The sequence below is a fragment of the Ostrea edulis genome, chromosome 5, assembly GCF_947568905.1.
Source record: "Ostrea edulis chromosome 5, xbOstEdul1.1, whole genome shotgun sequence".
Lineage (NCBI taxonomy): Eukaryota > Metazoa > Mollusca > Bivalvia > Ostreida > Ostreidae > Ostrea > Ostrea edulis.
In genome coordinates this window covers 67,254,554-67,270,959 of record NC_079168.1, presented here as the reverse complement: position 1 = coordinate 67,270,959, position 16,406 = coordinate 67,254,554, and the positions used below count along the sequence as shown (strand labels likewise).

At 35.7% G+C, this 16,406-nt stretch overlaps 1 protein-coding gene across 1 annotated transcript; it reads left to right on the top strand.

Annotated features, from left to right (window-relative positions):
- The first annotated feature begins 1,319 nt into the window (after positions 1 to 1,319).
- Positions 1,320 to 12,882, top strand: LOC130054995 (uncharacterized). Its single transcript, XM_056166137.1, has 2 exons — positions 1,320 to 2,684; positions 12,879 to 12,882. Exons 1-2 carry the CDS (start codon positions 1,891 to 1,893, stop codon positions 12,880 to 12,882), a joined length of 798 nt encoding a protein of 265 aa, XP_056022112.1. The 5' UTR covers positions 1,320 to 1,890.
- Positions 12,883 to 16,406: the final 3,524 nt, after the last annotated feature.

Genomic DNA, 16,406 nt, shown 5'->3' with positions numbered 1-16,406 from the left:
AGTATAATGTTCACTTGAATTTCAGAATTTTATATTATTGAAACATTCAGTATAATGTTCATAGGAATCTCATTTTGAAGCATTCAGTATAATTGCTCACTTAAATCTCATTTTGAAGCATTCAGTGTAATGTTCACTTGACTCTCATGATTATTGAAACATTCAGTATAATGTTCATCGGGATCTCAGTTTGAAGCATTCAGTATAATGCTCACTTAAATCCTATATTGAAGTATTCAGTATAATGTTCACTTGAATCTCATATATTATTGAAACATTCAGTATATGTTCAGTTTGTTCACCTAAATATCATTGGAGGCATTCAGTATAATGTTGACTTAAATCTCACATTGAAGCACTCAGTGTGTTTACAGGTAGTTACATATATGATTATTAGTCTATCGTCTGGTGCTGCATTACCCCTGGCAATCATACTAAGTTTGTAAACATTCAGTGTCATGTTTACTAGTAAATGCATTATACTGTTGATATATGTTACCCTGGTGCTATCCTCAACCGAGCAGTGCATTTAAGTGTTAGACATTTAGTATAATGTGTACTTACATCACCTATTAAACATTAAGTATGTTTACATGTCATGTGTATCACTGAGGTATACTGCTTTGTGAATAGTCAGTACGTGTGTACTTGAAGGTCATTTGAAACTTTGAGTACAATGTATACATCTATAATTATTCTCATCTCCCTTGCTCTGTTGCTATCCTTCTACTAGCATTGTATTTTAGCTGGTAAACATTCAATATAATGTTTACCTACATATATACTGCATGCTTGCCTTAAAATCCTGTACAAATTCTGTAGCAGACAGCTAACATACAAAGTGTGCATTAATGCTGGTGAATGCATTACATGATGGATATTTAGTAGTGTTTAGAAACATTAAGGCTTTAATGTCCTAGGATACCAGACTACTTGTCATGAACTATTACACATTCAAGAGGCAGGTCAATGGTTAAGGATATTATTCCCTCTGTGGTAATTTTCAGTATAATTTTGCTGAAACTTGACACATTACATATGGGTAAAACATTGAGTTCCTTTGGGTAGCACGACCTGGTTTTTCATAGATGTATGATATATGTTATACATATAACATAACCTGCAAATTTAAGACATGCTAAAGGAACATTTTATACATTGTTCTATTGTCCAGTAAGATATTGTCATCACTAGGAGTGAATTCATGCTGTGTGTGCATTGGTGAGGGTATATATAATATAGCTAATAAGTGGTATATTCAGTTTATTCTTAATGAACTCGCTTTAATGCAACATTTGTTTATTTTTCTACCTTGGACGCAAGTCTCGGTGTTCATTGCTGATGAGGCTAGTGCGTATGTCTAAAAAGGTGTACATATTTGTAAGCACAGCAGCTGATTCTCATCTATGGATGATGTTAGTTCCGTTTTACATTATATAATACTACAAACGGTATGATGGGTGATAACACCTATTCCTCTTCTACAGCACATCTAGTTATTTTCGGTGCAGCTTACAATTTTGCCAAGATCAATCATCTCATTCTGATATTTATTGAAATAGTATTTTCAACATCAGTTGATGATAATGCTAATATGGATGTCATAATTTGAATATGTTGAGAGCAAATACTTCATGCATATGTATTGTAGGGAAAATGTCAAAGACCCCTGCAAAACGAAAACGTCTTAGAGCAAGGGAAAACAATGATGTTCCTGGACCTTCTACAGAACCAGACCATCATCCGCTGTCCAGTGTGGTGCCAATGATTGACTATGTGGAGCTGGCAAGACACATTGTGCAACAACAAGCAATCCAAGGATAGGCGGAACAACAGTTGGTTACCGAAAACAATGTACAGGGGAGCCAGCCAGAAGCTGCAACACCCACAATGACATCAGCAACAGTGTCAGGTGGAACCCATAGTGTGGGGGCTTCCAATGTCCTACCTGGGCCACAGTCTGTCTCTCCCATGGACACCCCCAACATTTCTAATGTGGGTTCGATTTTAGATGTAGTTTTCTCAGGTGAGTCAGTAAGGTCTCCACCAATCAAGATGTTAGATGCGGTACCTTTAGGTGCTACGATTTCGGTTAAATTGAAAAATAAGATTTGGTCAAATGAGTTTGTTGATTTGCGCTCACTTCTTCCTGATCAATCTGAAGAACCACTCTCTATCACCATCAAAGCTGGTAAAATTGATGTGGAGCACACATCTAAAAACAAATCACCCCTCAGCATTAGTCAGTGGACTGATGCTTTTTTGATTTTCTCCACTATTTACGTACAGAAAAATCCCCAGGAGGCTCGGAATCTGCTTAAGTACTGTTTTTCAGTGAGGGAGATGAGCCGCATATACATTGATTCAGCCTGGAGGGGCTATGATGAGAGTTTTAGGCGACTCAGAGAATCTCACACACTGCCTTGGGAAAATTCTGTCCCAGAATTAATACTCAAGGCAGCCTCTATGGGGTTTAAGGTTTCTGGAAAACCAGCAAACCAGACTTATGGGAAACAGAATCCTTTTCGTCCCTTCTCGGGTAAAGTCTGCTTCGCATATAACAGAGGTCAGCAATGCGCATCAAACCCCTGTAAATACGCTCACCTTTGTCAAGAGTGTACCGGCAAACACCCAAAATCTAAATGTTTTCAAAGGGAAAAACAACATTTCAAGGGAAGCAACAGGCATGGCCTTATTTGTTCGCCATCTTTTTGCTCTGGGTTTGTTTTGATGAATTTGTATTTGTCATCTTATAGCGTAGCATCATTTAAGTTATTTTGTCTTCTTTGGGGGAAATCAGACTTTGAGTAATTTAGCTTTGCAGGTACTTTCATGTAGAATGTATTATCTGATTTCCCCCAAAATCTTATGTTGAAGATTTCTTTCGTCATTTGGTATTGTAATAAATGACAAATTTTCAATCTCAATCATTCTTTTGTTCAGATTTTTATGACAGCAAAAACGAGCTACGGTGAGCAGAGTTTGGGTAATAGAAGCTGATAAACATAAATGTGGATATTGTTATCAAAGGTGGGGGACAGACACTATTGGCCCCTCCCCTTGATTCTAAGTACTTTGACCTTTGTATTTGGGAGAGGGCCTACATATATAGGCCATGCCTGTTGCCCAATCCTGTTGAGTTTCTCAATAAAATATGTTTAAATAAAAAAAAATTCTATGTGCTTGATAACTACGCATATGATAAACTCAATTATTACATTTTGCATTACTACAATTTACATCCGACGCAGAATGTAATAAACCAAAATAGCATAGATATATAAGATCTATTAAGCGGCGAATTAGCATAAAATGAAGTAATTGAAAATAACATTATTTAAAGATATGTTTAATTTTTAATTATTGCGTGCTTTAAATGAATCAAATAAATCTGTAATATCAATTAATGAGAGCAATATTGAGTTACTGTTCTGTTATACATGTATTGAATTAACGATATCATTTGTCTTAATAAGAGCGCGATTATTACAAGATCATCGTTTGAATCTCTCTCTCTCTCTCTCTCTCTCTCTCTCTCTCTCTCTCTCTCTCTCCATACACTCGTGCAGTGTTGTATATGCAAATTATCTATGCACAAACAATTTATGTACCTAAAAGATTTCTTGATTTATAAATCTGCAATACTCTGACAAGCAAATCATACGGTATAAGGATTCATGCACAATACAGGGTAAATATTCTACTCTGATACTTCCCCTGATTGAAGATAGCTGATCAGCACGGGCTAAGTGTGTCGCAGTCTGTACAATGGACAATGTTGTTTACTGTTGGAATACAAATGGAGTGTACCGTTTTGTTTCATGGATTATGCTAATAAAGGGAGTTTTACTACTACTTTGAGTATTTTCGACAAGTGTACACGTACATCTTCGGTCCTTTACAGATATTATGAGTAGACCCAGGTAAATAATCATCCGCATTCAATGCTTTTTCATGGCGAGCATACATGACCATGTCTTCTTTTTTCGTATAGTAGCATTTATGTATTTGCATTTTGTTTGAAGTAAGTGTGAATGGTATATATTTTATACCCTTTGCTTATTCCATTTCATCAATAGATTTAGATAATAGATGAAATATTTCTCCGCGGTTTTTTTGTATAGTGTTGACGTATTTATTGCAAATGTACCACATTCACGTAAAGAAAAGGCATTCTATATTTATTTATCCAAAGCTTTTAGAATGATTTACTACTGTACGATATGTTTTTTGTAATTTTGAGCACTGCATGGTGTTTCAAAACGTGATTTCATTTCTTCTTGGTGTCCTATAAATTAGTATCGGAGATGTACGTGTTACCTGTCGAAGCTACCCGCACAGGTAAATCGAAGACACTGATGTGAAGTGAAGCGTAGCACAACTCGTACCCTTATATACCATGCGAACCCTGATACATATAACAATAGAATATCCAACTAATATGGCGGATTAGCAAATAAATATGGCGGACATATAGAATTATACTATATTTATTAATTCATGTCAGCTTTAACAACTGTTCAGTTCAAATATGGCAGATAAGCACCTCTCGTTTCTGGTCGACACACAGATAGTCCCGTATAACTGGTGCTATAGATGTCATGGAAAATAATTAGAAGCATTTCGTGAACATATTTCCACATAATATAAACTAACACTGATACAAAGATTGCAAAATATTTAAAACTGCAAGTAGTATTGACGTTTTGTTGTTGTTGACGATCGCTACCTGCAGTGATGCAGATCAATACATTATAAAGTGTTTCATGGATGAATAAATAAAGAACGATTGTGCAGTACATGTAACACCCAATATCGCACCGAATCAATGTACGTATTTACGTTAAAATACTTTGCTACATCTATTCAAATAACACTCAAATTTGACATAGTGTATAAACCTCTTTTCCTGGCGTTGGGGAGGGTAATGATCGTTTTTCACGTAGCTTTAAATTCACGGTTCTTCTGTCCAATCTATATAATATAAATGTACACAATCTATGTGAATCGTATGAGTAGGTTATGTTCCGTGGAGTTTTCGATTATAGGGGGGAAATAGTAAAAATTGAACTACATAAAAAATCAGGCTGTACGCATCCATCTAGCTGTTACAAATATGGTAATATTAATGTTAGACTGGTCATATTATTAATTCTGATTAGAGAGTAATATATGTTGTTGTTGGACACATGAGATAGCTACTAGTTTTGATACTGTTGGCTTTGTACAAATGTTGTAGTATTGAGACGTGTATTAGGTCTGACTAAAGGATGCCATGAAAAAGGGGAAGAATTTGGGGCAAATACTACTAGTTTTGACTAGAGGGTTAACGGGGCATGGACACGATTGAGCTGAAAACTTTATTTTCCCATTGTTATCCCCTTGCACAATTAGTTGCGAAGGGGATATAGCATCGCTAATGTGCGTGTGTGTGTGTCCGTTACAGCTTGTGGGCAACATTTAAAGAAAACCCTTGCACTAAGAATTATCAAACTTTGGATACTTCTTTGGCATTGTAAGAAGAGGAACCCTATTTATTTGGAAGTAAAATGGTGAAGTATCTTTTAAGACATTGCGTAATTACACCATTAAAAAACTGAAGTTTTATATACGAGTCAACAATACAATAACAACTCCGGATACAGTGAAAGTAAAATTAGAATAGGAAGAGGATAGCCCCGATGAGGATAGACTCGTAGAAAGTATCATTTATTATGAATTCCAGTATATCGAGAGCGTGCACGAACTCAAGTAAGTTGGTGATCTAATGTTGTGTTTGTATGCTATCATATTATTGAAAGTTACATGTAGAGCGCACAAATCTTGAGACGTTGTGTATGAATTAAGTGTCTGAAACGGTGGATTGATTGATTGTATCTTTCTTAACGTCTCGCTGAGGGCTCGAGAATTTTTCATTCATATGGAGACGTCACCAAGACCGGTGAAGGGATTCAAATTGAAGCATATGCTTGGCACTTACGGCCATTGAGCAGTGAGGGTTCTTTAGCGTGCCACACCTACTGTGACACGGGTCATCCGTTTGTAAGGTCATATCCGAGAACCCGTGACATTCACACCTAATGCCGAGCGTTTGGCGATGGAACTGTCACTACCTGTTTTAACAACTTAGGTCTGTCGCGGCCGGGATTCGAATCCCGGCCTTCCACATGCGGGGCGAACGCTCTAACCGCTCGGCCACCGCGGCGGTTTGAAAAGGTGGAGAGGTACGTCCCTTTGTTCCACCTGTGAATAGAAAAAAAATTGGTGTAAATATTTATAATTGACGGATTACTTAATAAAATGATTGTACAACTGTCGATGTCGAACTCCTCTACCATCAGCTTGTTAAATGTCGGTAGCCTGTCTCGATTAAAAAAATTACCACACGCAGAACAAGCTTTTGCGTAGTAACGAATAAGTTGAAAGATATAAACACCATATGCAGGTGATTATGGAATATTGCTACATACTGATGTTAATAGCATTATGTACTTTAACATATACAAACTGTTTTTGTGCACTTCGGAGGCAGAATATATTCAATAGCTTCAACACGAGAAAATCTCTTCTGGCCTGCAACATGACATTTAGATATGTTTTAGACGTTTTATTTATGAGGAATTCTCATTTCCATTTACATACTGATTCGATGTATTTGGGTATCACCCAAAATAAAAGGCACCAAAAAGTCTTTCATATCTGGCACACCTTTGAATATGATTTAACGTAGATGTCAGCAGTAAACTAACAGCTGGACTTTATGACAAAGGATATGACTCAAACTTTAGTGAGATATGCTGTTCTTTAATTCCTTTATGTTGACCATATTTTGTTATTTTTTTTAAATGATGTGAATAGTTTTCTACTTTATCATCATTTCTGAAACATATCAATGAAAACTGGTCCTGTGGGGATCCAGGTTTGAATAGGTCCTCCGTACCACTTGGTTGTCGTAAGAGGCGACTAAATGGGGCGGTCCTTCGGATGAGACCGAAAAAACCGAGATCCCGTGTCACAATAAATTACCGTAAGCGCCGGGTATAGGCCTAAGTTTTGCAGTCCTTCAGCGGCAATGATGACATTTCCTTGATTGAAAATTCTTGAGAGGGACATTGAACAATGTATAATCAATCTTCTTTCACGATTCCCCTTATGTGTGTAGCAATCTTCCATTATGATCTGCAGATGTGTTTATGTCTTTCGACTGATTCGAGACGTAAGATCAAATTCTGCGTTTGATCAATTTTTAAATAAAAGCAGGCTACAACCACATAAATTCATGTTAAAGGGGTTTCAATTAAAATGAGCATTTTGCAAATGCTATGGTCGTTATAATCACCTAATTTGCAAATACAAGATATCAAATCGAATGCTGTCTGACAGTTTCATATCGATTGTTGGGGCGTTCTTTTTATACTGATTTAGGTTACGGATGATCAAGACAACGAGCTCACGGCGGGTGTTACCGGTCGATAGGGGATGCTTACTCCTACTGGGCACTTGATCCCACCTCTGATTGGTCCAGGGATCCGTATTTGTCTTTCTCTTAATTTTGTTTTCTTTATAGGAGTTATGAGAGTTATCACTTTATCTTTACTTCTTTGTACGTTTGTTTATGTTAGTGTCCAGTATCCTTGAAAAGTATAAAGCTGTAAACTCAGATTTCACGTATTCAGTTTTTGATAACTGTCGTTAGCAAATTCCCATCCATTCCTTTACGAATCTCCAAATCGTAATTTATTGTAGGAAGAAGGTATTTACGGTTAGCGGGCAGTTGCTCGTTTAAATATTATCTGAATTTGGTTCATTTAATTCAATATCGAAGACTCTGATAATAGAGTCTGAGTGTGATTGTAAAATTGATATTGAACTATTCAGGATATTTGATATTCTAGCTTCCTTTCAGCGTCAATGTTTTAGATAGTTCTCGTAGCTGCTTGTACATAACATTGTAGCGACTCAACAATAACTTCCTATTTCTTTATGGAAAGGATAATGTCCGAAAAATGTTCATTCTGTGAGAGAAAGAATGGTTGAAGCCCGAAGGATCGTAGATGGAAGATAACGAACAGTGATCAATCTCATAACTACTATAAGCAATACAAAATCGATAGTTGGGCAAACACGGACCCCTGGACACACCAGAGGTGGGATCAGGTGCCTAGGAGGAGTAAGCATCCCCTGTCGACCGGTCACACCCTCCGTGAGCCCCATATCCTGATCAGGTAAACGGAGTTATCGGCAGTCAAAATCAGTGTGCCAAGAACGGCTTAATAATCGGTATGAAACACGTCAGACAGCATTTGACTCAATGATAGGTTGTATTGACGAACTAGATCGTTATAACGACCATAGAATTTGCGAAATGCTTACTTCAATCGAGACTCTTGAAACCCCTGTACCATCAACTTGTTTGTCAGTAGCTTACATCGATTTAAAACAGACTGTACGCAGAACAAGCTCTGCACATCGAATTAGTTGAGATATATAAACACCATATGCAGGTGATAATGGAATATTGCTACATAAATGTGGGAAGCTGACGATGGAGAAGCTGAAATCATCCTGTTTGTCATACAGTTGAGTTGTCAGTTTGCCGTTAATGTCTACTTTCAATAAAATATCTAAGTATGAAGGAGAAGTGGACGATTCTGTGGTGTCCTTTATTTCGAGCTTACATGGAGATATCAAATCGACATGTGAATGGAAGTTATTATTGTTAATAGAGAAAACGTCATCGATATATCGAAATGTGGAATTGAAGGCCATAACGAGAGATTGTTTCTTCTCACGTAGAAGTTTTTGTATAAATTCTGCTTCATATGAATATAGAAACAGGTCAGCTAACAAAGGAGCACAATTCGTGTCCATGGGGATTCAAACAGACTGTTGGAAGACCTGATCACTAAAGACCACGAAGATATTTTCAATGAGGAATTCTAGCATATTTTTTTAATTTCAACTTCACAGTACTTGTGCGTGGGATCAGAGTGGTATTTAACAAAGTAAGTTTTTGAATGTCTGATCACTAGATATGAATATTTCCGTTTTCCATTTTTGTGGAAGAAGCAACTGTCCATGATGTCAAAAAGTCTACTCTTTAATTTATCGTGAGGAATGATCGTGTATAGTGTTGAAAAGTAATAGATTTTAATGTTGTTGATTTGGGGAAAATTCTGCGATTTAAAGTTTACTAAAAGTTCTTTAGAATTTTTTCAGAATCCACATTTGATTAACACCACTTCTGGCATATGTAGTCGCACAGTAAGTTTGAAGTTTCTCCTTCACAGCTGTTATTATTTTCGTGAGGAGCAAAGATAAAGATTTGGTAGAGCACTTACTGGATCCTGCAAAGTATCTTTGTTTGTAAGGGTTTTTATGTAGTTTAGGAATCCAGTATAGGTACGGTAACTTATATTCATTGGACCCATTGACTGAGATATTAAATGTGTCTAAAACTGAAGCATGGTTTTGAAGAATTTCATCTTTTGAAAGGGCAGTTGGAGTATAAGTACGATTACCAAAAGTGGAATTAATGCCAAGTTCGTTTAAAATACAGTTGTAATAATGAGCCATACAAACAAAGACAATGTTGTTACTAGCTTTGTCAGCTTACAAGACAAATTATCAAAAGTTTTGGTATAGAAACTACGTCCAGTGAGATTACTATTAAATGAATTTCTAGTGATCAGTATATCACAATTTTTTCAAATTTTTGCAGAACATTTTGAGGTTGAGCACATGAGGTCTAAAAAGGAATTATCAAAAGTATCTCTTAAAGAAACATAACAGTCTTTAATTTGGGTATAAGAATTTTGGTTTCTGTACCAAAGCTGACAATCTGACGATTGTACTTTAAGACAAATCTTTGATATTTCGAAGCATAATCCGAGGGACACCAACCGATCTGTAGGAGCCTGTGTCCCTTATAAACTCCACAGAGTGACACCTTTTTATACTGGGCGACGTGTCAGCCAGTATTGTTTCGTTATTGTGTATATTCATGAAGGAACATATATCGAGCGACAAGTATCCTCGGGGGCAGACTGTCCACCAGTAGATATACTAACTCGATGGTTAAATGAAAGGTGAATATAACGAACAGTGATCAATCTCATAATTCCTATAAGCAATACAAAATAGATAGTTGGGAAAACACGGACTCCTGGACACACCAGAGGTGGGATCAGGTACCTAGGAGGAGTAAGCATCCCCTGTCGACCGGTCACACCCGCCATGAACCCTATATCCTGATCAGGTAAACGGAGTTATCGGCAGTCAAAATCATTGTGCCAAGAACGGCTTAACAGTCGGTATGAAACACGTCAGACAGTATTTGACCCAATGATAGGTTGTATTGATGAACTAGATCGTTTTTAACGACCATAGAATTTGCAAAATTCTGACTTCAATCGATATTGTTGAAACCTTTGTACCATCAACTTCTTTGTCAGTAGCTTACATCGATTTAAAAACTGACTATATGCAGAACAAGCTCTTGCATATCGAATCGGTTGAGATATATAAACACCACATGCAGGTGATAATGGAATATTTCTACATAAATATAGGAAGTTGACGATGGAGAAGCTGGAATCATCCCGTTTGTATTACAGTTGAGTTGTCAGTTTGCCGTTAATGTCTACTTTTCCACATATCTGGCAAATGTCATCCCGAAATTCCATATACTTCCAAAGATATGCAGAAATTAATTTTAAAATCCGGTGGGTTTCGCGAGGTCGAGATTTAGCTGGACCCGGTGACTTACAAGAGTAAACAAAGTGTGCCAGGCCTGTACCGCACAAATGCATAACATAGACATCATCCTATGACTGTTTTAAGATGAATGTCTTACCTCAGTTCAGTCAAATAGTCCCGATCGACTAAAGTTTTTAAATACGTCCGCTTTCACAACTGTCAAGGCCATTTTGTTCGATTCAATGACTAGTTGTTAAGCGGACTGTGATTGGTCAAAAATTTCCTGGATTTTTCGGGATCTCACCAGAGTTTTCATTACGTTTTAAAGAAAAGTCTAATGTTACTTGGTACGAACAAAACAAAATTTGCGCGGAAACACCTGTAACATGGTAAGACTTTGTGATCAATCTGGGTTCAAGATTTCGTTTTTTTGTCCTGAAAAATTATGCTTTCTAAACATGTGCATGTATGTGGATATACATGCATGGTGAAGTATATTTAGAAGGGAAAAAAAGGAACTGCTAGGCCATCATTAAAAATATTTTTGTTTGATGTACTCCGACCCACATTTTTCAAGGTGGATCGGTGGGTAGTTTTTTTTTTTACATCATGTAAATTTCTAATATTTTCTTTTAAAATAAGGAGAATTTTCTATTTTTCAAGGGAACCAAAAAAAATTAAATTGCTGGAAAAAAAGATTGGGTTGGAGCAAATTTGATGGGTCGGTCGGTGTACATCAAATAAATCAATTTTTATTTTTTGGCCCTAGTACTAGGGTGTCTTTCCTTGTTCAACTGAAAATATTGGGGTGCTACACCTGTACATGCTTATTATAACTTGATTTAAATTATTGGTTTATAAATCTAAAAATATACTATAAGGAACTAAAATTAATTGTTTATTTGGCATTGCAGTGTGTGTGTTGTGTGCATGTACTTTCCGAATGAAATTCCATGGAAATTGATATACAATGTATTACAACAGAAAAAACTTTATAAACTCCTTTTCATCTAGTTAATTATTGACAAAATGTCTGTTTGCCAAATGAAAATAATTAAAAATCAAATGGCACAGATTGTCCACATATAATAACATCCTATAAGGTTTAAGTTTCACCAATTATAGAAATGATAGATGACTAAATTCAGGCATGTAGAATCAATCCCCCTCCCCCAGGAGAAATAGACAGTTATATTCCCAAAATGTATAACATATATACTGCACCCTTTCTACATCGAAATGATCAATGACATAAATTACTTTAAACACAGAACATAAATTCAACAACTTTGTAAGTTTTCAAAATAATCATAATTATATGCGATTTTGACATGAAAATTTTGCATTCAATTTCGAAGCAGCTTTCCATTTGAAGTAATTATTCAGTCCACCACAGTTTCTATGCATCCAGGTCTTGCAGACCACACAATGAATCCAGTCCTTGTGGCCTTTTACTTTTTGACAAACTGAACACGGGGTAGTGCTGGTACGGGGTCGAGGATCATGTGGTATTTTCTTGCTTGGTCCAGGGGTATCATCTGGAGTTTTCTCACTTGGAAGAGGGGAATCCCCTGCAATTTTCTTACTTGGACCAGGGGTATCAGCTGAAAGTTTCTGGCTTGGACCAGTGGTATCATCTTTTTCCATACTAACCCTTCTCTTTTCAGTTGAAAGTTTCTTGTAAAATGGCATTTCATTTGAATTTTGTATTGCAGTTTTAAGTTTGTCAATCAATTGTTTTTTACTGTCTTTGGAACAAGTTTTGCAATCACAGGCAGGGCAGGGCAGAGATGAGACAAATCTTGTTTTGTTATATTGTCAAGCAAAGCTGTGTTTGATTTCAAGAGACCATGTGATACTGATTTTCTCAATGAAGAGTCTTTTAAGATATACTCAAAGTCAACTTTAATGCCTGCACTTTTCTTCTTTGACACAAGAATTTGTTTTCGATGAGCCATCTTTTTCTCTACTGCTTGACACCTTAAAAAGTCTTTCATAAATTGCTTAAACATAACCATAAGAAATTTCCTGACAATTTCCGAGTAGATTTCTTCAATGCAGCAAACTGCACACCATATCAGAAATTAAGGATCCAACATCATCACAAGTGAATTGATCATTGGGAATTTTTGACAAACAAGCAACAAATTCTTTGTATATGTTAAGATCATCTGTTATAGATGATAGGCGATGCTGGAAAAATCCTTCGCCATGTAAGTTGATGGAGTTTTTTCACTCGTAAATGAAGACAGTTTTGACAAAGAGATGAAAAAAAAAATTAATGCTGCATCAGGAATATTTGTGAGGCCTCTAGATGCATGTTGTCTTGATGCAGTTTCAATGAGGGACTCTGGGAATTTTGTAGTTAGTTGAGCAGCAAGTTCATTTAAACTAAGTCCATCTAAAAGTTCCATTTTACTTTTGTTGGTCAGCTAATCCAGATTTAAAACAATGAATACTTCTAATCCTCCTGTAGTGGAATCGCAATGAGGCAATGCAGTAACCACCTACATACCTACCCTTTCCATAACTTTCTTCACTGACATCTCTCTTATGCACAATTATTTCTCCAATCCTGTACAGTTTCTCTTTTTCACTCAGAATAAACTTTCTAATTGAGACATACCTTGTTGTGATATAGATTCTCCTTGTGATCTGTTAACTTCAAAGAACATCAGCTGTACTTGAGCCAAATAGCTTCTGGATGACAGGTATTCTTTGTGGTGCTTGTAGAATTTAGCAAGTTTCTCTGCAGTCACAGGTTTTGGATCATGATCCGTAATCTCCAACTCTCTCATCATTGAGGAAGTGATTTCAAATGAAGCAGCACAAATTAAACTTCCCTGACACTGTGTAACAGGTCAATAGCATTGTTTGTTTTTTCTTGTATGGTATTCACAGGGTTTTCAAATTTAAGTCTTTGTAATGTTTGATTGATACTAAATTTTGTGGGTACAGGGAAGTCTTTTGTGGATATATCCGAATCCGAGTCTTTGAGCATTGTAAGAATGTCATCAATTTCCTCCTCATCCTCTTGAAAATCTGAATCATTAAACTGGAAACCAGGAGAGTCTGAAACTTGAGCCCCTTTATTTGACTGCAATGCTCTTCTAAAATGAAAATAAAAGGTTTATCAATTTTCTTATTTGTAAAATGTGTACAATTAACTAATGGTATAGTTCATACAACATTGATTACCCGTATATCCATTCTGATCAATTAGAAGCACTCAGTGGGCCCACATAGATTTATATGTAGTTTATTAATCATATTTATTCAAAATTAAACGAATTAAAATGTCGGTTTTGAAGACTAGTATTCAATATAATAACAATAAACAAGAGATCCATGGGCCACATTGCTCACCTGAATCACTTTGGCCAAAATTTAAGATTTTCGTTATATATTCTTTCTGGCCCAGTGATTCTTCACAATAAGATTTTAAATGATTTTCCCATATAATTGTATGTAAACTTTGATACCCTATTGTGGCTCCATCCTACCCCTGGGGGCCATGATTTTAACAAACTTGAATCTGCACTATGTAAAGAAGCTTTCATGTAACTTTGTACTTCCCTGGTCCAGTGGTTATTGAGAAGAAGATTTTCAAAGATTTTACCTATATATATATATATATATATATATATATATATATATATATATATATATATATTTGCATGTAAAACTTTGTCCCCCTATTGTGGCCCCAACCTACCTCCGGGGGTCAAACTTGAATCTGCACTATGTCGGGAAGCTTTCATGTAAATTTCAGCTTTTCTGGCACAGTGGTTCTTGAGAAGATTTTTAAATGACCCTACCCTATTTTTGTGATTAGCTCCCCTTTGAAGGGGGCATGGACCGTCATTAGAACAAACTTGAAAGCCCTTCCCCCAAGACCCCCCCCTATTCAATTTTTTTTATACACATGCATCATTTAATTGATAATAGTGACAACACAATTTAAATAATTGAGTGGACCGTCCAGTGGATTGACCGTTGACTATGTGACCTCAAAGTCACTACGGGTACTCTTCTACTCATAACTAACCCACATCATTATGATCAAGTGATATTGTTCAGTGGACAACATGTCTACCAACGAACATACAGACTGGCTGGCACGTGCAAAGCAATATGCCCCTCTTCTTCGAAAGGTGGGGCGGGGGCATAAATATTAAAAGAAACTGTTTAGACTCTCCATATAAACCTTCCTAGGTATGTGATACCTCAGTCCCAGGGGATCAATATTTGCAAAAATATGAATCAAAATCATATGATAAATGTTTCAGTTTTCACCTTACTGAATCTTCAATCCTCAGAATTATATATATATATATATATATATATATATATATATATATATATATATATATATATAGCTTTATTAAGCTAATTAAAATAGCCTGATTGCAACTCTATTTGAATTTGAAGTGCAGTAGTAAAGCCAAAAAGTTGCATAACTTTTGAATGTGTTTAAACTTTATACTTGAAGTAACCACAACACTATTCTAATTAGAGTTCATAACAATACTGTAGCGGACAGTATAAGAGGGAACTTATACTACCTCGTTAGTAAGCTAGCTTTTCTAGTGATGTGGTAGAATGTCTCTCTTGATCACACAAGTTAAGCAATGGCGAGCGTGATCAGCACTTGGCTGGGTGACTGCTACACGTTACAATACCAAATTTTAAGATTTCTCATGAAAAGAGAATTCGTTTTTGTTGTTCACTGTCCACTACCATGTGTGTATTGAAGCATAGAAAAGTATGATGACTTTACAATGTGTAACCTGATTGCCAATCCATTATTCTGTTGATTCTCATTGACTTTTATTCTATTCTGAAGATTGGATTTAACTGTTGCTCAATAACTTAATAATCCTAAACTTTTGACAGTCGTGAATCAAAATTCTCCCTAAGGGACGCAGTATAAGAATTATTATTTTGTTTATAATGTGTTATTGACTAATTTCAGTTCAATTCTTCATTGGCACTAAAGCACATGCAAGTGTTGTTAGCCATGCAGTATCACACACACACACACACACACACACACACACACACACACACACACATATATATATATATATATATATATATATATATATATATTGCTACACAATGTAGCGATAGTAGATGAGCGGATCAAAGGATCTCATTTTAAATAGATTGGAATATTGTGTTACATGGTATTATAAATTTTGTAACAATCAGTGTCTAAGGTATAAAGAGTTTCTGACATATAAACAAATTTCTTTTGTAGATACAAGATTAAGAGGATTCAGTAAACAAGATACAATATAATGACATGACATTTTTGTATGTTTGTATAAAGAACAATCAAATAAGAAATGTTTTTCATCTTTGATACTGGTCTTACATTGGTAACAAAATCTGTTTTCTCTAGGTATGACAGGATTACAATATCGATCTGTTTCTATAATACATAACTGATGCACAATATTCTTAGTTTTGTGAGATAAAATACACAAATATGGTTGTATTTCTAGTTTTGTGTCCTCTTAGTTAAATAATTTACTATAAAATGAGAGTTTTCCACATTAAGTGTCATTAATATCTTCTAATTCTTCAAAAGTTTTATTTACAAAGAAACCATGAAGTTTATAAGAAGCAAATAGTTTATTTGTTCATGTATCACAATTAATTTTCAACTGTCTTTGTAATTTTTTTATATTTAGCAGTGAAAT